Source organism: Macrobrachium nipponense, chromosome 18, assembly GCF_015104395.2.
Source record: "Macrobrachium nipponense isolate FS-2020 chromosome 18, ASM1510439v2, whole genome shotgun sequence".
In the NCBI taxonomy this organism is placed as follows: Eukaryota; Metazoa; Arthropoda; class Malacostraca; order Decapoda; family Palaemonidae; genus Macrobrachium; species Macrobrachium nipponense.
In genome coordinates this window covers 20,288,188-20,310,368 of record NC_087211.1, presented here as the reverse complement: position 1 = coordinate 20,310,368, position 22,181 = coordinate 20,288,188, and the positions used below count along the sequence as shown (strand labels likewise).

Sequence of the window (22,181 nt, the reverse complement as noted above, 5' to 3'; positions counted from 1 at the left end):
ATCCCACTCGCCCCTATTCTCATACCGACACTTCTTTTATAGAGTGAGCGAGTCAGTTTTACTGACATTTTCTTAATTTTGTTTTTCTCTGGTAATTTTAGATTAATTTTGCCTAGAAAGAATGATATTAAGGATACTTTCATAGGCCGACACGAGCTGAGCCCAGAAATATAATTGAAAAGCGTCGTAACCTCTGAACGTCGTAAGCCGAGACCGTCGTAACCCGGGGACCGCCTGTAAATGGTTTGTTAAAATATAGGAGTGTGAAGATTACATACATGCTACGTATTTCTCTCTTCTTATCCCCTTCCAGCCGATCTATTTTTAGAAGTCTTCTCAACCTGGTTTTAAGAAATTATTTATTTTGCCTCTTTCTCTTTGTTCTGAAATTCCTTTGTTCCTACACCGTATACAAACCTTCCGTCCTTTACTTAGGATAGATTGCAGCTCAGCTGAAACGACCGGCTAATACATTCTTTTACATACTGAGGTAGTAACTACCGGGCCGGTAGTTAGTTACCTGCCCGGCAGTTAGGAAGCACCGCCTCCCCACCAGCTCACTGAGTCGTCATTTTGATTACAGCCGGCAGCGAGGAATGACCTCTCTCTTTTGCTCTTGCTGGCTTGCTGAAGTTATTCATAACATTCTTTATTGCAATACACTCCCTGAACACCTGAATTAGCCCCTGGTCACTGACCAGCCCGAACTATATACCCACATATTTACCCACTAGGTGGGTAATTTCAACTGTCAGCGTTACCAATGCTGCAGGTAAAATCTAGTCAAATGAGTTACCTGTGTTACCGTTGGCAACGCTGCTGCAAATACTGGCCACCAGAGGCTTGTCCCCTCAATTGTTATTCGTTCGCGTGGTGAGCCAGACTTGGTCCTGCTCCCAGCGAACTTTTGGTCATGTAGCCCGACCCTCACAGTGTTTACCGAGGCCTTGATTGGTTTTTTATATCCTTGCCTTTTGTTTACGTCTCTTCCAATTTTCCCCGATTTGGATCGTATTTCGATTGTTTTTGGAACTTCTCTGTTATCGTCGGGAGATGGTCGAGCCTCATCAACAAATCCTTACTTCAATCTCTGCTTCATCAGGCTCGCCTCCAACAGCTGCTGGTTGAGATGTCGGCATATGTTGTTCCTGTGCTAGTGCAACAAAGGATGAGTACCCTCAAATGACAGACATTCCTTTTTTTCTATGAGTAGGAAAGTGCAATGTATGTCATACAGAGGTGTATAGAATGTAAGGATTAGTTCATTAGATCACTTAGGACTACCAAGAGCATATAGAAGATAGCGGCAAAATCTCAAGAGTTAAGCTAAGAATAGCTACAGTAGGAACGGTTCAGAATTGAATAAAAAATGCCTAAATTGTTTGCTATTTTATGACAAAGCTAATTGAAATAAAGATAGCAGCAGTAGCGTAGGTGATACTATTACGTATAGTTTTTTTTTCAGCTCCCCTGGCTGTTCCAGAACCAGCCCTAATGGGTGCCGGGGGTTATGGAGAACCGCAAGCACGAGTGTAGGGGAGCAGGCAGTGTTAAGCAGCAGATTCCCCCTTCAGGTGTAAGTTCTAAGATTAATGTAAAGTTAGGCCAGGGACAGATAAGTAGCGGTAATAGGTTAAGTAGTGTTTGGGAAGAGAATAGCAGGTTAGGTTCCCTAGGGTTTGGACTCCCTTGTAGTTTCTAGGCAGAAGGTTCATCTTTAGAACCATCCATGGTTTTATTTCAGTAGTGGCGCGACTTCCTGTCGTAGCCAGATCAGTCAGCTCATCAGTGGCAGGTTCTTATGGGAATTTTATCTTCTCTGGAGAAGCTGGTCCCTCATGGGTAGTGACTTCATCTTTGGTCCCTGCAATGGAGACTAAGGGACTTCTGGTCTCTGTCAGGGAACTCATCCCTGATAAGGGTTCCTCTGTCCCTAGAAGTGAGAGTAGATCTTCGTTAATGGTTGGACGATCAGAATCTCTTGGACGGTGTTTCTCTGCGTTCTCTCCCGCCAGACTTCCTCCTGTTTTTAGATGCCTCCCTTCCAGGTTGGGGCGCTCATTTAGGCGGCCTCATACGGGCGTTTGGAGTTTGGAGGACAGACGGCAACATATCAACGTGTTGGAGTTAAAGACAGCCTTTCTGGGTCTGAAGGAATTTTTGGGACATTCTGTTGTTCTCATGTTGGACGACACCATTTTGGTCGCTTATGTGAACAAGAAGGGGCGACTGGTTTCGCGTGAACTTCACACTTTGTAGTTGAGATTCACCAGTGGGCGGTCAACAATTCAGTGGAGCTCTTAGCCAGGTATATCCCAGGCAAAAAGAATGGTCGTGGATCAGGTCATAGGCACAGAGTGGTCCCTTCATCAGGTCGTGGTGGACAGGCTTTTCCAGGTTTTGGGGGAGACCTATGCTGCACCTCTTTGTGACCTGGTTCAACAGGAAACTTAGAGGTTTTCTGTTTGGTGGTTCCGGATCCTCTGGTGTTAGTGGAGGATGCGTTCCAACATCCCTAGGACAACATGGATGGGTATGCCTTCCCTCTTGTTTTGTTTGATCAGCCAAGTCCTGAACAGGATGATGAGTTCGCAGAGTCTCAGGATGACATTAGTAGCTCCTCTGTGGCTGCAGCCAGAATGGTTTCCAGATCTGATGTCGTTGTCAGATGTGCCGAGGGAGATTCCCCCGTGGCGGCATCTTCTTTGTTAGCCGCACATAGAAAGATTCCACCAGTCAGTAGAATCCCTGTCTCTTCACAGTTGGAGGCTATCAAGTATCTCCTCCGAGCAAGAGGCTTTTCTTTGAAAACTGCAGGACAATTATGTCCAGCAATCTCAGGAAATCTACCTTTGCCATTTACCAAGGTAAATGGGCAATCTACTGTGATTGGTGTCGTAAACAGGATTTTTCTCCACTCAGAACCTCTATTTAGTGCATAGCACACTTTTTGATCTTCCTCAGGGATGAGAAAGGCTTGTCTGTTTCCTCTATTAGAGGCTACAGGGCAGCCCTGAGTTGTGTTACATCTTAGAGGTGTTGACATCTCCTCATCCTTGGAACTCTCCTTGCTGTTTAAAGGGTTTGAGCAGTTGTGTTCTCCGAGGGAGCTTAAGCCTCCAATGTGAGATGTTTCCTTGGTCCTGAGAAGTTACACTAAAGCTCCTTATGAGCCTTTACGTCGATTATCAGACAGAAACTTGACACTCAAAATGGTTTTCCTTATCCTTGGCTTCTTCAAAAAGAGTTGGGGAGCTTCATGCCCTGAGCTATGATGTGAAGCACACCAGGGGTTGGGGGTCAGTGTCCTTCGAATTTGTCCCAGAATTCGTGGCTAAGACCCAGAATCCCTCGGTGCAGGATGACAGGTTCGCTTCCTTTTCCATTCCATCTCTGGATGTCTTTGTGGGTAGTGATTCTCAAGAGCTCTTGTTGTGTCCTGTCACGGCTCTGCATTGCTATCTTAAGAGGACACGGCTTTTTGTTAGCATGGGGCATTTTAAGAAAGAGGTGTAAAGAGGTGTCCAAGAATACAATCTCTGCATACGTGAAGCTATCAGACAGACATATTTGACTCGATGATTATGCTTCCGCGTCTGTACAGGCTAGAGCACATGATGTCCCTCTCTGGCTTTCAAGAAGAATTTGGCTGTTCTTAGAGTTCTGAGGGCAGGCACTTGGTTACGTCTCTCCACGTTCACCTCTATCTATCTGAAGGATGTTGCCCACAGATCTGTGGACACTTTTCCTTGGGTCCTGTGGTGGCTGCCTAACAAATCGTGTAACTCATCGTTGCCCTCAACCGGGCACGTTTGTATCTTACCTAAGATGATTGTGTGGAAGAGAAAGTGAGTGAGTTGGCTGGTCTCTTTCTTGCTCTTGTTCTTTTCTTTCTTCCTATGGGCGGGTTGAGGAATAGACATGTCATTTGTTGGGCTGGTCTGGTACAGGTGAGTAAGGTAGTCAGACTGGTAGTTTATTTGCTTTGTGTTCAAATAGTCAAACCCTCTATTCAGTAGCATATACTCCACTACACTCTAGCAAGGGGGAGTGAGGAGTGATAATGAATACTGATGCATTGGTTTCTTATCAAACAGTCAGAATTTCTTTTTAGTTCCCTACTGCAATAATTCTTGCAATGAATCTCCCATATATCATTGCATGTAACCAAGTTGGCAGAGTTGTGGGATATCAGTTTATCTAGCTTCTCATAGGCATTAGTCCCTATCCTGTAGATATTTCTTTTGGAGTGGGACTGGTGGGTTGGCCCCAGCTGGTTTAGGATGTCTGTGCCTCCCACCAAGTAGTATAAGTCTATCCTATTGTTAAGACTGAAGGTTTGTTCGTGTATTAACAAATGGCAAATTTTCTAAGACAATTTGTATTTTTCATAGCTACAAACCAAGGTGTTATTGCTTTTCAAACTGATTTTTTGTACATGCAACTTCCCCGGCAGATATATACTTAGCTTATGTCTCTGACGTCCGACAGAAATTCGAATTTCGCGGCACACGCTGCAGGTAGGTCAGGTGATCTACCCCCCTGCCGCTGGGTGGTAGGAATAGGAACCATTCCCGTTCTAGAACCAGATTTTCTCTGTCGCGGTAGTGTCAACATATGTTGTTGCTACCTCCTGACTTGATTTTCGTTTTTCATCACCATCGATCTTCTGGGCTGTCTTTTGCAGGGAAGTACTGGGTCTTTGGTTCGGCATACGCTTTTATTAACTTTTTAATGAATCTGGCTTCGAAAATTTCGAAGAATATATGACGTGTAACTACCGAAATTTTCGGTAGACACTCACATAGTTTGCAAGAAAGGGAAATATTAATATGTATTCATTAATACGTGTAATAAGTGTTAGAATTGATTGAGGAAATATACTGACTTCCTACTTTAGGGAGTCAGTAAAGCATGTAACTAGATACGTTTCTTTTAAAAGTTTTTTGGAAACTCGTACTAACGAGCAATTAGAGTATTAACAGTACTAGTAGTGTTGCATCCTCATCACCTTCTTACTTCGCAGAAACTTCAAATTCATAATTGCAATTTGAAGACAAGGATTGTGGCTCAAAATGCGAGCTATTAAAAGGTAAGAAGTGATTACTAGTGTTCCCCATTGCAGTGGAGGGTGCGTCTGATCGGCTCTGTCTCGCTCTCAGGCCTAGACCTCTTTCAAGTTCCCAAACCCAGGGGAGAAGGAATGTCGAAAGCCGTAAGGAGGTTTCAGAGAATCCCCACCGGTCAGGCGTCCCCTCGGCAGGTTCTGTAGAGCGTCCCAGACTGCCAAGGATAGCCATTGAAAAGGCATCCTTAAAAAAAGTGCGTCTTCATCTTACATCCGAAAAGACGAAGAATGTATATGTTTTGATGATCTAGCGCGTTCTCTGAAAACTAAGAGAACACTGAGCAAGAGCCAGCCAGGAACTTAGGAAGCCGCGTTCCAGCAAGCTAGCGTGAGCCACGTTCCAACAGCCAGCAGCGAGCCGCGTTCCAGAAAACAGACTAGCGCGAGCTGCTTTCCTACAACCAAACGCGAGCCGCGTTCTAGCAACTGAGCGCGAGCCGCGTTCTAGAAAATTTTTCTTGGCGCAAGGCGCCTTCAAAGAGACGAAGCGCCAGCCTGGCGCAGAAAAACAGACGGCTAGAGCAAGGAGCCTTATAGTAGAGTGGCAATCAGAACGATCCTTCCATTGAACGTTTCCGGGCAAGAGGCTCTTTCTAAAAGGGGTCTAGTAGGCGCTCAGAACTATCAGGGCGCACGGGACCTTCCACGCAAGCGGAACGTTCCAGGAGCGAGTCTCCTTTCTAGCGTGCGGAACATTCCAGGCGCGCGGAACTATCCAGGCGCTAGGCGCAAGGAGCCAGGCACCAGAATATTCCAAATCTTCTTATGAGAGAGAGGTCAGTCGCGAGGCTCCTCTTTGAGTTTTTAACTTGAGCAACTTTCCCCTGGCAAAGGTGCAAGATGTCGCACAGGCGGCCGTCGCGTTTGTCAGAAGGATTCTGATACTAAGAGAAGCCATTTTTTCATTATTCAGAAGACTCCTGTGTTTGGCAGTTCCACTCAATGCGGACTCTCTCCTTCATTCATGCTCTTCCCTCGTTATGAAGAGGCAAGAGCTTTGGGAGTTTTTCTTATAAGAATCTCATCGAAGTTTGGGTATGATGGCGGATAGGAAATATCTACTTCCTTCCGTAAACCCTACAGATGAACAGGAATTCTGTCTCTTCCGCGATTTATGAGGAAATCACGAATATTTAAAGAGTTCCTGGATTAACTTCCTTCCTTAAGGAGATATATATACTCTTTCTATCGTTCTATTAACGAAAAGAACGAAGACAGTAAAAATTTTTCCTTTCTCTATCTGCCTCGGCAGGGAAAGAAGGTAGTAGAGTATCTGCTGTATGAGAATACGATACGGCAAATCACACATACCGTAGTTACTTCTTTGCAGAGCAACTCAATTACCAGTATCCTTCCAGGAATTTCCTAGGAAGGACTACGCTTAAAGGGATTGTTAAGACAACACCTACTTAGCTTCTAGATTTATCGAAGTCTTGTTTCACTTAAATATGCATTAATAAGAACTTCCTGAAGTTCGATAATAATTTTATAAGATTCCTTTATTTAATGGAGTAGCTGGCAACTCTGGAAGAGTAAGGCCAGACGGCTAACGGAGACTGCTATCGCGCCTTAGAGACCAACGCAGTAACATGTAGGTGCTGTCATGAGTGGTTGGTTACATGTCTCTCTCCTGCGGGATGGAATAACTAACCGTGTCTCTCCCCTACAATCGCAGTTTTAGCCTCGGATTGAGGGGATAGTTAAGCAAACATAAATAAAATATTGTCTGCCTTTTGCTAAGAAGCTTTCAATAAGAAAGATATTACAACATTTCAATGCTGTTTACCGTAGGTAACATTATTAAAAGATTCTAACGCAGCAGAACTCTATATTATATGATGCTCTCATGCTTACGAAAGCATGGCTTATTAGAGTACATGCTTAGTGAGAAGATGAATGTAGTAGAAGAGAATTCACTTTAAGACTACGGTATGGTCAAGTCTTATGCACATACCGAGGTTAACTACAGAATTCCTAGTATCCTTACAAAGGTTTCCTAGATTAATGCTGTTTACCACAATGTGACAGTATTATAAAGGATTCTAATACGGCAGAGCACGATATAATATAATTTGTTCATGAAACTTACCTGACAGATATATATATAGCTGTATTTTCTGAAGTCCGACAGAATTTAAAAATTCGCGGCACACGCAGTGGGCGGCCAGGTGGTAGTACCCATTCCCGCCGCTGGGAGGCGGATATCAGGAACTATTCCCATTTTCTATTCATATTTTTTTCTGTCGCCGGTCGGTAAACAAACTGTTTACAGACCTCCGCCTAGGATTTTGAAACTTCATTAGCCACTTAAGTATCCTAATTATTCTTTCGATTATTAACTTGGATTTGTGGTAGGCATACGCTATCGTAAATTTTTTCATTGCATTTGATGTCTGAAGCTAGTTAGCCTAGTTTCAGACTTTGTTGTCTGCATGGTAAGGTGAGGCTACCGTAACTTTCGGTAGACACTCGCTTAGTATATATGACGTTTACATGTTTTCTTTGCATAAGGTAATTAGTGTAATGTGTGACTGATTACGGAAGAAGGAGGATTCAATTACGCATTTTAGAGCGTGTTAGAATCAGGAGTTTTCCTCCACAGTAAACGGAAGTTAGAAATAATGAACCTTCTAACCTACTGTAGATTTTATTTTGCCTAACCCTGTGGTATGGCTTACGAGCCTAGAATAAGTGTCTGCTAAAGGATTACATCAAGTAATCTTAGACTAAAGTGCTCGCTCTCCAACCAGTGTTGTGAAGTGTAGTGCCCCTTGTGTTGTGGAGGGGGCGTCAGATCGGCCCCATAATGCCTCTAGGCCTGGACCTCTGTCGGACTCCCAGGACTCAGGGAGAGGGCATGTCGAAAGCCGCAAGAGGGTTACGGGGGCTCCCCACCGATCTGGCGTCCCTTCGGCAGAACCTGTTGACTCTTCCCAGGCTGCTAAAGATCGTGCACGTGCGCGAATCTTGAAAGATTGCTTCTCGTCCTCCGAGGCGTCCTCCCCACACAGGGGTTGGAGTTCTCGGAAGGACTCGCGCCCCCTAAAGAAGCTTTAGAGAAGAGGACGCTTCACGTCCTCTCTCTCGTCACGAGAGGATGAGAGAGTAAAGAGACCACATTTTCCCTTTTAGAAGAATGCACTGGCTCTTTTCCTAAGGGACATTTAAGGAGGCTCATTCATCTTGCCAGAAGAGTGATTTGAGCCTCCTGCGAGAACGCTCATGTATATATCATTTATACATTATTAAGGAGGCTCATTCATCTTGCCAGAAGAGTGATTTGAGCCTCCTGCGAGTGACCGCTCATGTATACATCATGTATACATTTATTAAGGAGGCTCATTCATCTTGCCAGAAAAGTGATTTGAGCCTCCTGCGAGTGAACGCTCATGTATATCACTTATACATTATTAAGGAGGTTCATTCATCTTGCCAGAAGAGTGATTTGAGCCTCCTGCGAGTGAACGCTCATGAAGTTAGAGCTGTTTCAACCTCGCTAGCATTCCAAAAGAATTTGGTAATCAAGGACATTCTTGATTCCACCTTTTGGAGGAGCAACTCAGTATTCGTCTCCTCTCCTCATTGCGCTCCGTATACGTTATGTAACGTTCGCTTTACTTCGATAAAGCAAGCTGATAAGTTTGACGGCCGGCAAGCTGCTTTGCACAGTCAAACAACTTATGTCTCTGGTCGGCATAAGAAGGGCAATTTAGACGTGAGGAAGCTTTTGGAGGTGCTCGACGTCCTATAAGTAGAGACATTCTCCAGGACGCTCAGCAAGCACCTTGCGGAAGACGAAAGCCATACGTCTTCCTTTAGTGTTCACACTCTTCAGGAGCAGCGTGCGGCTCTCCATGGAGACTCGCATGAGGACGTCCCTTAAAAATATTCAATGTCATACGCAAAACGCGGTTCGTCATAACATTGAGATGTTGGCAAGGTCGCTCGCCAGGACGCCTCTTGGCGGGCCTTGCATGCATCAAGGCGCTCAACGAGTTCCTCTCTGAAACGTCGTTCAGAAGACTTGGTGTTCTCTGCTCAGACACTCTCGTAGCTGGACGCTTTCCAGGACGCTTTTGAGGACGCTCGGCAGGAAGCTTTTGAGGACGCTCAGCAGGACGCTTTCCAGCACGCTTTTGAGGACGCTCAGCAGGACGCTTTTGTGGACATTCGCCAGGACGCTTCGGTGGAAGCTCGGCAGGACGCTAGCGAGGACGCTCGCGAGGACGCTTTTGAAGACGCTCGGCATCCTACACGTCATGACGCTCGGTAGAGCACTTGCCAGGACGTTCTTCAGAACGATAGGCGTCCTACGCATCAAGACGTTCGGCAGGATTCCTGCAAGAACGCTCTTCAAGACGGCGTCGTCGAAGTAGAGGAAGGAGTTTGGTCTCGTCAAGATGTCTACTTCGCTTTCTACGAAGGGAGCGTTCAATAGAATCCATCACTTGATGAATTCCAGGAAAACTGTAAGCAGATTTCGGTGTCATAAAACGCCTCGTCTGCTTTCGGGATTGCGCTGCCGAAGGGGAACATTAAGGTCCTTCCTGTCGTAAGCCCAGTCTCTAATCAGGAATCCTGCCCCTTCCTCGATTTCTGCGGGAATCGGGAAAACTATATGCTCGAATTCCTGGATTACTTTCTGTCATGTAAATGGGTTAGTTCTCATTGACAAAGATCTTCATAACATTTTATCGCTTAAGCGGATAAGTGGGTGCAAGAAGCAACACGAATCCTATCCTATAGAAAAGGGATAGGTGTGCTTTTAACTTTGAAGGGTTGGTCGCTTGAGGCGCGTTCCTTTTCTTTAGCCTAGAAGTTATGGAACTAACTTTGATAGGTTAGGTCAGGTGGTGGTTTTAGCTTCGGTGCCCTCAAAAGTATGGTCATATGGTCTAGTCACATTGTGGTCACGCCCCCGTTGACAGATCATCTAGAGCGCACCAGCATTACAGGTCTCTACCTCGCTGGCAACTCTAGTAACGCAGAAGCAGACTTTGGTGACAGTAATCACGAAGTCGGCTATGCTAACAGGTCAGGAACCAAGATGTATATCATCTACTTAATTTAGTTTCCCAAAAATCCTATTCTGTCTCTTCCCACCATCCGAAGGTGGGATTCAGCTATATATATATCTGTCAGGTAAGTTTCATGAACAAAATGTTATTGTTATAATACAATTAAGTTTGTTCATACTTACCTGGCAGATATATATAATTAAAGTGCCCACCCACCTCCCCTCAGGAGACAGTGGCACTGATAAAATATGAATAGAAAATGGGAATAGTTCCTGATATCCGCCTCCCAGCGGCGGGAATGGGTACTACCACCTGGCCGCCCACTGCGTGTGCCGCGAATTTTTAAATTCTGTCGGACTTCAGAAAATACAGCTATATATATATCTGCCAGGTAAGTATGAACAAACTTAATTGTATTATAACAATAACATTTCTCATCCTTTCGAGAAACGCACACAACCTTTTTAGAATCGGATATTGCTCAAGAGAAGATGGTTGAGTCGGATGGGAAACATTCTCTTAGTGGCAGAAGTTGTTTCCCTGAATGGACTATACTACGTATATAAAAGTTTTTTCCTACTAAGAACGGAATTAACACGTGAAGGATGTCGGGTACCATAAAGGCACAGATGTTCTGGCACATAACCTTAAAAGAACTAGAAGGAAGCGCCAGCCTGGCGCAAAGCGTCAGAAGCGCCAGCCTGGCGCAAATTGCGCCAGAAGCGCCAGCCTGGCGCAATGCGCCAGAAGCACCATCCAAGATATTTTCTCGTTTTAGCGAGTTATTAACCTAAGAGTCCAGTAGTGGTTGGTTTGGTGTTTGCTTCTCACCTCGGTGGTCGCGGGTTCGATTCTCGGCCATTCCATTGAGGAGTGAGAGATGTGGATTTCTGGTGATAGAAGTTCACTCTCGACGTGGTTCTGAAGTCACGTAAAAACACCATACAAACAAACAAACAAACCAGTAGCCTCTCGGAGGCTCGGTAACAGCAAGATTCGTTCCTGATTTCGTTACCCATTTAATCGGAAAGGGGTCGCTTACAAGGAATGATGAAATGATTTATTTTAATCACTTAGGCCAATTCCACGACACTCTCATATCGCAAAGAGCATCGAGAGTCTCTTTTTTTTGCCCCTGTTCGCGTTAACAAAAGAGAACCTATTTGGGAACAGACACGGAACGTAACGATCCTTAAGAGGTTCGATGCAAGATTTTGCATGTCCGTGAGAACCTTCTCGATCGAAGATAATAACTGTTAACGTATGTCTTAACATTTATTGAAAAGAGTTTTGAGAACCTGCGGAAAGTCTTCTTCATAGATCTCTTTGCAAGGTAGAAGACAAACAGGCTTCCTATAGACTGCTTCCTTTTCCTCGAACCAAGAGAGGTAGCAATATACGACATCTTTAATTTAAAGAAGGGTAATAAACTTTAGTCTTTTTTCCCCTAGTTATAAATTCTTAACAGATATTAAGATAAATGGGCGTCAAAGGAAGAGAGGATGAATGCCTCATTTTGGCCTTAGAGAGGTTGGATTCACAGAAGTCACGTTCTTCTCACAGCATGTTTCGTAAGGCTTTTCCAAGAGTATCTGGATATTCTATCAGAATCTATTATAAATAGACCTGAAAAACCTCTCCACTCTGAGTCTGTCCGCTTGCAGACTGACCAGAAGTGGACATGAATGAGAGGATTTTTCAAGGTAAATGACAATAGTCATGGCTAAGACAGAATTGCTGCAGATCGTGCTAGATGGAATGAGGAAACTGTCCTCTTCCGATACCTCTGTGAACCACATAGCGAGGTTCTTTCTTCACTTTCAGAGGGAAGAATCACCTAGGTATATATCTGCTATCAAAGAACACAGTAAAAGGCTATACTCTGTCTCTACAAGGGGAATTAGAGATAACAGAAGATTAAGATCTTCGGGATCTTATACGATACCGCAATACGACAAGAGTAGGATATCATGTACTTCGAATGGGATCTTTTTGTGGCCACAGATTCCGTGTTCCGACAAAATGGAACTGCTCCTCATCAAACTTCTTTGAGAAAGTTTATGAAGGAATTCTTTGTTTCTCTTAGCCCTAAACGACCAAGAAGACAAGTGAATTTTTTGTGCATTGGAATCTCGCATCAGATTCAATAGAGACTCGGCAATGGGTTCTTGCCAGCATAGTATGTCTGGCAAAAGAACTAAAACCCTCTATTCTTGACGCAACGCTTTCAGATAGAAGTTTCGTTGCCCAGGCAGGGTACTTACTTTTTCATCTACAGAAGAAGAGATGGTTTAAATGTTTGCCTACAGAAGTCTTCGGGGTGCAATGAGGGCTCGAAATGCTTCCCAGAAGGTATTCAGAAGGATACAATAAGAGCTAGAAATCAGGGTTTCGCCCAATTTCAGCTCGGAGTCTCCTTCGACTTCCAGACTCCTTCCCTTCCTTCGGGCAAGGATAGGGAAGATTCTGCAACGAGGAACCTCATCAACATGTAAGAAGAGATCTCGTTAGCAAAGGAAGTATTCACGAAGGATCCTCCTCGGAGGAAGACTCTTCTCTCTCGTATTGTTAGATATCCTGTCGTCTACTGGATGTAGCTGACTACAATCACCTCCCCTTGCCAGGGGCCAAAAGCTCAAAGGGGAAGAATTTCTTCCACCCTTCTCCAGTCTCCTGATAGACTATGTGGCTGTTCAGGACTCTCGGACAATGTAGCGCCAGCCAGGCACCAAATGCCAATACAGGCGAAAAACGCCAGAGGCGGACAGTTCCAAGGAACTCTGTCATGGTCAGATACTGAGAAGGAGCGGGCCTCCAACCTGGCGCAAATGCGCCAGAGGCGAACAAATCGGACAGATATAAGAGTGTCCGATGTGGACATCGCCAGACAGCCTAGAGACTCTTCCAAGCTCGAAGCTCCAGCAAGTGTGGAGGAGCCAAGCCAGGCGCGAGGCGCCAGCCAGGCTCTAGGAGCCAGCCAGGCTCTAGAAGCCAGCCAGGCGCCATCCAGGTACCAGGCTCCTTCAAGGCTAGGCTCCAGTCAAGATTGAGGATCCATCCAGGCGCAAGGCTCCTTCCAGTAAAGAGAAACCTAAAGCTCTGTCATGTAAGAGGGCTAGTCCCCATTGATATGATACAGGTAAGGCTCTGCCATGTAAGTGGGTCAGCCCCCATTGGCACGATCCGAGAAGGCTCTGTCGTGTAAGCGGGCTAGCCCCCATTGACATGATCCAGAAGGGTTTGTCAGTCATAGGTCCCTACCTCGCTGAAACTCTTGAGGCATGCAGACTCATAGACAGTAATCATGAAGTCTTCTGCCAAGCTCCAGGCGCAAGGCGCCAGCCAGACGCAAGGCTCCAGCCAGGCGCTAGCCAGGAGGGAGGAGCCAATCAGGTGCCAGCCAGGCGTGAGGCTCCAGCCAGGCTCGAGGCGCCATCCAGGCGCAAGGCTCCAGCCAGGCTCTAGGCGCCATTCAGGCGCAAGGCTCCAGCCAGGCGCGAGGCGCTAGACAGGCGCTAGGCGCCTGCCAGGCACGAAGCGCTAGCCAGGCTCCAGGCTTCACCCAGAAGAGATCTATATCAAAGAATGCCCTGGCCTTCTTTGAGACAATGTGATCTCCTAAGCACTTGACAAGTGCATTGATGATTCCTTCAAACAGCTGAGAATTAAAAGCGCATGAAGTGCGAGCTTTTCCGAATTCTTGTTCTTTCCTTAACAATATGTCATAAGGACATATTAGCTGTCACATACGGGAGATGCAACTCTGTGTTGACTTCCCATATCCGAAGGATGTCAAGATAACCTACGAGAGATCCTTCTCTCTTGGTTGATACGTGTCTGCGGATACATTGCTGGGATAGGGAGCCGATACTGATCCTTAACTAGTGAGTTAAATTTTATTTAACGTCGTGTTTTTTCTTTGGGTTGTTTGAAAGGAGTTTGGGGATAACTCTTTTCAACTTAAGCACTAACCCTTGTGTTAGGATCAGGTGATCGGGATCGGTGTTGTGCTCCTTAATTATGCCACTAGGCATAGGCATATTGTCATGTAAGAGGCTCTGTCGAGTAAATGGATAAGACCCCATCGACAGACCCACAAGAACTCTTAGCCATAGGTCACATCCTCGCTGAGGCTCTTGAGGCGAAGCAGATTCCTAGGCATTAGCCATGGAATCTTCCGCCTGAACAAGTAGGAACCAAGGTTTTATTTATTTATTACCTACAACGTATGTTGTTTACCTGTCTATTCAGTAAATAGTTGTCTCTTACCCACCACCAAGGGTGTCAATCAGCTAAGTATATATCTGCCGGGGAAGTTGCATGTACAAAAATGATATTGTTAGAATACAATAAAGTTTTGTACATACTTACCCGGCAGATATATACGATGAATGGCCCACCCAGCCTCCCCTCAGGAGACAAGTGGAAGAGAAAATCTGGTTCTAGAACGGGAATGGTTCCTATTCCTGCCACCCAGCGGCAGGGGGGTAGATCACCTGACCTACCTGCAGCGTGTGCCGCGAAATTCGAATTTCTGTCGGACGTCTGAGACATAAGCTAAGTATATATCTGCCGGGTAAGTATGTACAAAACTTTACTATTGTATTCTAACAATATCATGTTTCACCGTATCCAGCTAGGCACTAGAAAATTATCCTCTTGTTAAGACCTCAGGTTTGTAACTATGAAAAATACAAATTGTCTAAGAAAATTTGTCATTTTTATGAGTTTTAACAGAATATTTAAAGTTTTTTTTTTTTTTTGTCGTCGTCAAGTTGTAAGGTCATGAAATTTTTAAGAGGTTAATTTTCCTCAAACAGATGGCAGCAGGGAATAGTAGGGAGCTATGCAGTGTATGTCTTGAACGTTTTGAGCATGATGTTCGACCTCCTGTTGCTCTTTCATGTGGACATTCATTCTGCCGTCCCTGCCTTATTAACCGGTGTTCCTCCCATTCACCTTTGCAATGTCCAAAGTGCAGGTAAGAGTATTTCTTTCATCTTTCTTGCTTTCCATTGAACTGATTCTTAGAATGACCCTCATGAGAGTATAAAAATGTGATTGTTGTTGTTTTAATCTACATTAGCATATATATAAGTTACATTGTCATGTTGTTTTGTTAAACAGCATTAGCATATATATAAGTTACAATATTGTATTACAGTATGTGTATACACGTAATGAAATATGTGCAGTCAAACTGTTATTTGCAGGCTCGCAAATCACAGATTTCTGCATGGAACATATGTATACAGTAGTACCTCAGACTTCGAACTTAATCTGTTCCAGAAACCTCATCGAAATATGATTAGTTTGAAATATGAAACAGCCATCCCCATAAGAAATAAAGAAGTCAGGATAATTCATTCCAGCCAACCCAAAAAGTCCCCCATTCCCAATTTTTTTCCTATTATTAATGTATTCAAAAGGTAAATTAAGAGTGTATAGTAATGAAACTACATTATGTGAAGTAAAATTCTCGAAAAAATTTGTTTCAGAGTATGATTTACGAACTGTTTGGGATGGAGGGAGGAGAGACCGGAACCCTTTGAGGAAACTGAAATGGTCACAATAGGCAAAGGATGATAACAAAATCAATTTTATTCACATTTTACAAGGATAGTCAAAGGAATCGATAGTGTGTGTGTGTGTGTGTGTGTGTGAGAGAGAGAGAGAGAGAGAGAGAGAGAGAGAGAAATCAGCTTGTATGATTGTTGATGTGTTTACACTTGAATCTTAGTGCAAGAAAGAGATTAATTATGCCACAATATGTCTACTTACAGCAGAATTTAGAATAAACATGAGGATTTTGCAAACAAATAAGTAATGAATTAAGAATGCAAGTAAGAATGGAAAGAGATTAAATAAATTTTCACAAAGAAGTGGTTAAAACCAACAAATGAAGGCACGCAGAAGCTACATATGGCGCCAGTGTATTTATTGTGGAGCCAAGTTACTTTTGCAGTGCTAAAAAGTCATTAAAAGCAATTGTCACTCGATAGGTATTTTACCATGACAAAAAGAAGTGATTTGGGCAAATCAAGTGGAAGTGAAAGAAACTGGTGAATAATTGTTGCAGCCCAGCTGGTCGGTCAGTTGGAAGCAGACCCCATCTCCCACCCATAACCTACCACCATCCCTTTATGCTCCTCTCCTCTCCTCTCCTCTCCTCTCCTCTCCTCTCCTCCCTTCTCTCTCGTCTCAGTCAGCGTACCAAACACTGGTTCAAGTAAGACTTATTTTTTATTACTTTATATTGCATTTGATTGTTTTAGTGTTTTATCAGTTAAATTTATTGTGAAATAACATTTTATTTTTTTATGTGGATTGGTATTACTTATATGTACATATACAGGTCTCCCTCTCTTTATGCGAGGGTTAGGGGAAAACAAAACCTCGCATATATTGAAATTGCATAAAGAGAATATATAAACTTATGGGAATAATAGGGTTAGGTTCCCAGGGCATGAGCATATCATAATGAATAATATTTTTCATGGTTAAAACAAAAACAACTATTACAGAATACTTTTATTATACAAAAGTAATATAAAATGCATGATTTCTGGCAAAAAGGTGCATAGAATGATGGCTGGGCTAGCCTCTTACATAACAAAAGAACGACGGTGATGCTGAAATATTTTTTCTTTGAACAGTGAATGCATGAAAATTTTTCTAATTTTATTTTTTCTTTTTTCTTTACAAAAACAAGAAATAAGCAGTTCAAGAAGTAAAACATATTTAATTTACCAAAATTGATGTTGACTGATGAATAAGAACCTTGTTTACAAAGGAGGGGGGGGGGGGGGCGGAGGTGGATCATCTGGGTCCGACTTAAGGAATGGAAGAGGGACATCGAGTGTTGATCGTGATGATGATGACAAATTTCCAGGTTTAGGTGTACTGTTCCTATTAGACTGTGCTGATGTTTAGGGTTCTGGGGTGGTAGACAATGGTCTAAAGAAATTTAACATGGTTGATTGCTTCATTACATTTCTCTATTGATTATCAAGTTCTTTGTATGGAGCAAGCACTTCTTGTATTTGCCGTTTTAACTAAACTTCTCTTGTAGTTAGGATTGAAATTTTTAAATTTCTGAATTAATGCTTCAGAATCGGAGAACAATTCAGACAGTTTCTTCACGCTTAGACCTTTAATTTTCATTTCATCACCATCATCATCATTGTGTTTAACATTGAAGGAAAGACCATGAAGTTCTCCTACTCTCTTCGCTGATGCCAGGGCAAGCAGAAAGACAATCTTGAGGGTCAGATCCCTGTCTGACGACTCCCGGAGAGGCTCGTAGGGTCTACAAGTCAAACTCCTTAAGACAAGTTACATCCCACCCCGGGGGCCTGAGTTCCCTGGGTGGGCAAGACCTCTCAAAGCCCCTCATTAGGAGAGTATTTACATGGAGGAGGAAATATCAATTCCTCGCAGCTTAAGGACTAGGGCCGTGGCAGCTCTGTATCCTTTAACTGCCGAGACAGAGAGGAGCTTCTCCCGGCAAAGAAAGATGAGGAAATCCGCTACCTGCTGAAGAGTGGCTCTGAGCGGAGAGAGACCCTGTCTACGACACCAACCACAGAAGACAGACCACTTTCCCTGGTATACTGCTGCAGGGGACTATCTGAGGTAACCGGCCATTTCTGTTGCTGCTCGGCGAGAAAAACCTCTCGCTTGCAAGAGATGGTGGATAACCACCAGCCGTGAAGATGCACGGAATGTACTGCCTGGTGGTACCATTCTACATTGGGTTGACACAACAGGTTGTACCATGGGGGAATCTCTCGTGTCGACTGCGAGAGAAAAGCCAGTAGGTCCAGATACCAATGGCCTCAGCCACCAGAATCATCCGAAGATTGCTGGTGCCAGCACCCTGCTGATCACCTTGCAAATCAGGCAGAATGGGGGAAAGGCATAGACTACAGGGTTGTCCCACAGGTGTTGGAACGCATCCTCTGCAGCTGCCCATGGGTCCAGCACAACTGAGAAAAAAACCTGAAGTTTTCTGTTGTGCCGGGTGGCGAACAGATCCACTACTGGACACCCCATAGGCGAAAAGACCATTCTGTCCCAACCACCTGATTATGGCGGCCGAGCTTGTCTACCACTACCACTACATTAATCTTGCCTGGAATGTACCTGGCTGACAGCTACCGAGTGAGCTATGGCCCACTCGTGCACCTGCATCGTCAACTGGTGTAACGGTAGGGACACTAGCCCCCCCCTGTTTGTTGACATATGCCACTACCGTGGTGTTGTCGCTCATCAACACCACCGAGTGTCCCATCACTTGTTCCCTGAATTATTGGAGTGCGAGAAACGCTGCCTTGAGTTCCAGGAAGTTGATGTGAAGGTGCCTGTCGTGATGGTTCCACACTCCTGCAACCAGCAACTCTTCCAGGCGTGTGCCCCAACCCTCGGTCGATGCGTCTGAGAACAGAAGCATTTCCATAGGCGGAGTGCGCAGGGGCACTCCTACCAAGAGGTTCCGGTCATCTAGCCACCAGGCCAGGTCCTCCCTTACTTCCTTCATGAGAGGAACCAGGAAGAACTGTAGATCCCGTGCCTGTGACCGGTACTCCTTTAGTCTCCATTGAAGAGACCGCAGGTGAAGATGCCCCTGAGGGACTAGCTTCTCTAGTGACGACAGGTGACCGATCACGACTTGCCACTGCTGAGCTGAATGTTCCTGTCGTGACAGGAACCATCTGGGTGCCTTCCTGAACCTGCTGCTCCACGAGTCTGCGGGGAAAACTTGTGCTGCTACCGTATCGATCGGCATGCCCGGTACTTTATCCTCTGCTTGTGTTTGAGATCTGACTTCTTGAAATTTACCACGACCCTCAGATCGCGACAGAAGTCAAGGTGATACCTCATCAGACGTATCCCGACCAAACGGGCCCAAGCCGACACTGGAGTGAACGCTCGCATGAACACCTGTGGGGTGGCTGAGAGGCCGAAACAAAGTGCCTTGAATTGGTACACCATCCCGTCAAGGATAAAGTGGAGGTACTTCCTGGAGGACTGGTGGATGGGTATTTGAAAATATGCATCCTTCAGGTCCACCGAAAGCAGGAAATTGTTCTCACTGATGAAATCGAGCACTGAGCGTACCATTTCCATCGTGAACCGTGTCTGGCGAATGAAACAGTTCAAGGGAGAGAGTTCTATCACCAGTCTCCAGCCCCCCGTAGACTTCACCAGGTAAAGTTGGCTGTAGAAACTCAGTGACTGATCTCGCACGATCTACACAGCTCCTTTGCTCAGCATGGTCTTCACTTCTTGTGTCAGTGCTATGTCCCTGGCGAACTGGGGGCATACATCTGAAGGTGGACCGGGTGTGAGGTGAGGGGTGGCCTCGACTCGAAGGACAGAAGGTATCCCTCCTGAAGGACATCCTACCCAAGTCTCTGCTCGTAGCGCTGCCAAGTTGCCCAATGACTCGCCAGGCAGCCCCCACTTCCGGCAGCAGTTGAGGGGGAACACCGTCCCTAGCGTTTCCCTCTCTTCCCATTCCACTTAGCCCCTTCCCCGTGAGAGAAGGGCAGACGTTCACTTCTCAAAGCGAAAGAGGAAGGCTGGGTCTTTCCTCGCGCTACCCTCGATGGTGCTGACGTCTTGGGAGCGGAGTGATGTTTACATTAATATTGACATTTGAAAATTAGTAAATCATTTATTTATCATACAAAAAACATACATCTCTGTGAGAAACCCTGATGCCTGGTGGGAACTGCTTTCTCGCTGGGCCTTGGTGCCCATCTGCTTATCCAACTAAATAAGTCAGCTCTTTAACTATTACTAAAAACATTTCATCTTTCTGCCTCTTCCCCCTATAAGGTATGGTTTTGGACATGAATTAGACTTATTCTTGGGATTTGAAGGAGGCTGAGGATGGACAACATGCCACCTCACCCGTAGAATTCGAGTACCTGATGTGGTCGAGCGAGGGGAAAGTTTAATGTCAAACCCTATCCTCAGTTCCGGGTCTGATCTGAACGGACATCATGACGCCTTAGCACTGGTGATAGGGTGTATATCTGGTAATTACCCCTAGGACAACCCTAATTAAAGGGATGACCTGTCCTCTAAGTGTGACTCCATGGTGGGTATGGGGAATATCTGGATGAATTCAGTTTTTACGTTCTATGGCAACCCCCCTATTTCTGCTGATGACCCTATGCTTTCGTCAAAGGACTGGTCCACGGAACCCAAACTTCAATTTTTTTTGGTCGGTCCCCATGATCAATGTAGTACCCCTGAACCAAATGACAGATGAACACAGTTGACGACCCAATGCTATGCGAGTAGGTATATGGCCAGGAAATCTCAACAAAAAGCATCTGGCTCTAGTATTGTCACACTGGAACCATTTGCCATGAAGAAAAACTAAAAGTGTGAAATAGCTCCTGGGGTCTTTGTACCCAATTCTTTCAATTAAATACCTGAATTTGAAGCTTGAAAGTGACAATATAGACATATTTCAAGTACACAGGGAACTCTTGAAATGTTGTGGCAGACAGCCAAAAAAAATATGCTCCTTGTAGAAAGCATCTCCCCAGAGAGAGCATTAAGTTGATGGGATTGTCGGACCTTGCAGGAGTTATGGTTGAGTGCACTCCCCACTCCAGCCTGAACTCCAGTTAGGGTTTAATTTGTGCCCCTCAGTTGATGGCTTTCTCTGAGGAGAGACTTTTAAGAAAATTAAAAGACCAGGGTGTAATAAAGGTGGATAGGATGTCAAAGAAGGTGGATAATAATAGAGTACCTAAGCCTACTTTAATGTGGACATTTGATACTTTTGAGACTTCCGGAATATCTCTCTGCAGCCTGGTATAGGTTTAAGATAAAGTATTACATCCCGAGACCCAGAAGGTGTTTCCATTACCAGCATTTTGGACACACCCTACAATCATGCCGATCCAAATTGCAAGAAAATCCTGCAGTCTGTGTCAACTGTGGAGAAGAGGAGCATGGTATGTGCACCAGGGAACCTAAATGTGTTCACTGTGGTGAGGGACATGCATCGTCATTTCAGCAGTGTGATGTATATTTACTCAAAGAAGAAATCTAAGCAATCAGAGTAATTGAAAGAACAACATTTAAGGAAGCACAAGAGAGCCAAAGCAAAGATGGTAAGACCCGGTCTAAGTTTTGCTTCTGTTGTAGCAAAATTAAGAAACCAAAAGGAAGAGATTAATAAAAAAAAAAAAAAAACCCAAGTTAGGAGCACAAAGGTAGAATCAAATAAAGAATCATTGAAAAGATGGCTAACTGAATCATTCGAGTCGATGATGAGAATGTAAAGACAAGGTTCACTAGAACCAACAAGAAAGACACTACTAGTACCGAATTGAGTAAAATTGAAGTGTCAGTTTAGACACACCCTTCACCCACTATCTTGCCTCTTTGGAGGCAGGGCCATTGGTTGCTGGTCTGGTGCCAGCTCCTCTTTTGAGGACAAACCAGCAGATGCTGGTCCCCCAGTGCTAGTCCTCGCTGGTACTTCTGCCTCATTAGAGGCAGAGCTGGCTACTGCTAGCAATACAAAGACACTTGTGGTGGTCACTTTAGAGAACACCTCTGCTCTCTCCATCTCGATAGAGATGGGGTATCGAGATGGGGAGTGAAGATACTAAAAAACCCTTCAGAGTCAAAGACACTGAAGGAAAAGATGTTGGCTCTATGAATTCGATAACTCCACCCAAGAAGCCAACAAAACTGTCCAATTAAAATGCCACCCCCTAGTAGAAAAAAAAGAGCTCTCCCAGTCTTGTAAACAGGAACCATAATGTCGGTCCCAAACATGAATAAATTCACTTCTATTATTCACCCCCTAGATGCTGACCCCTTGGTGTGGGTAGGGGGCTTAGGGACCAGCAGCTGGGCCCTGATGCCTGATGGGGATGGTTTCTCACCGGTCCTTGGGACACAGCTGTTGGTCAAACAAAATTAGTCGGCTTTTTCTGGGTTGAGCGAGGGGAAAGTTTCATGTTAAACCCTGCCTTCGGTGCTGGGCTGTGATTTTGACA

General features: G+C 44.8%; 1 protein-coding gene across 1 annotated transcript in view; it reads left to right on the top strand.

Annotated features, from left to right (window-relative positions):
- The window catches only part of LOC135196909 (uncharacterized), a 349,582-nt gene that overhangs the window by 85,046 nt on the left and 242,355 nt on the right, over positions 1-22,181 (top strand). Inside the window, exon 2 of the mRNA XM_064223723.1 lies at positions 14,967-15,127. Coding sequence (XP_064079793.1) covers positions 14,967-15,127 — 161 coding nt within the window. The remainder of the gene's footprint in view (positions 1-14,966; positions 15,128-22,181) is intronic.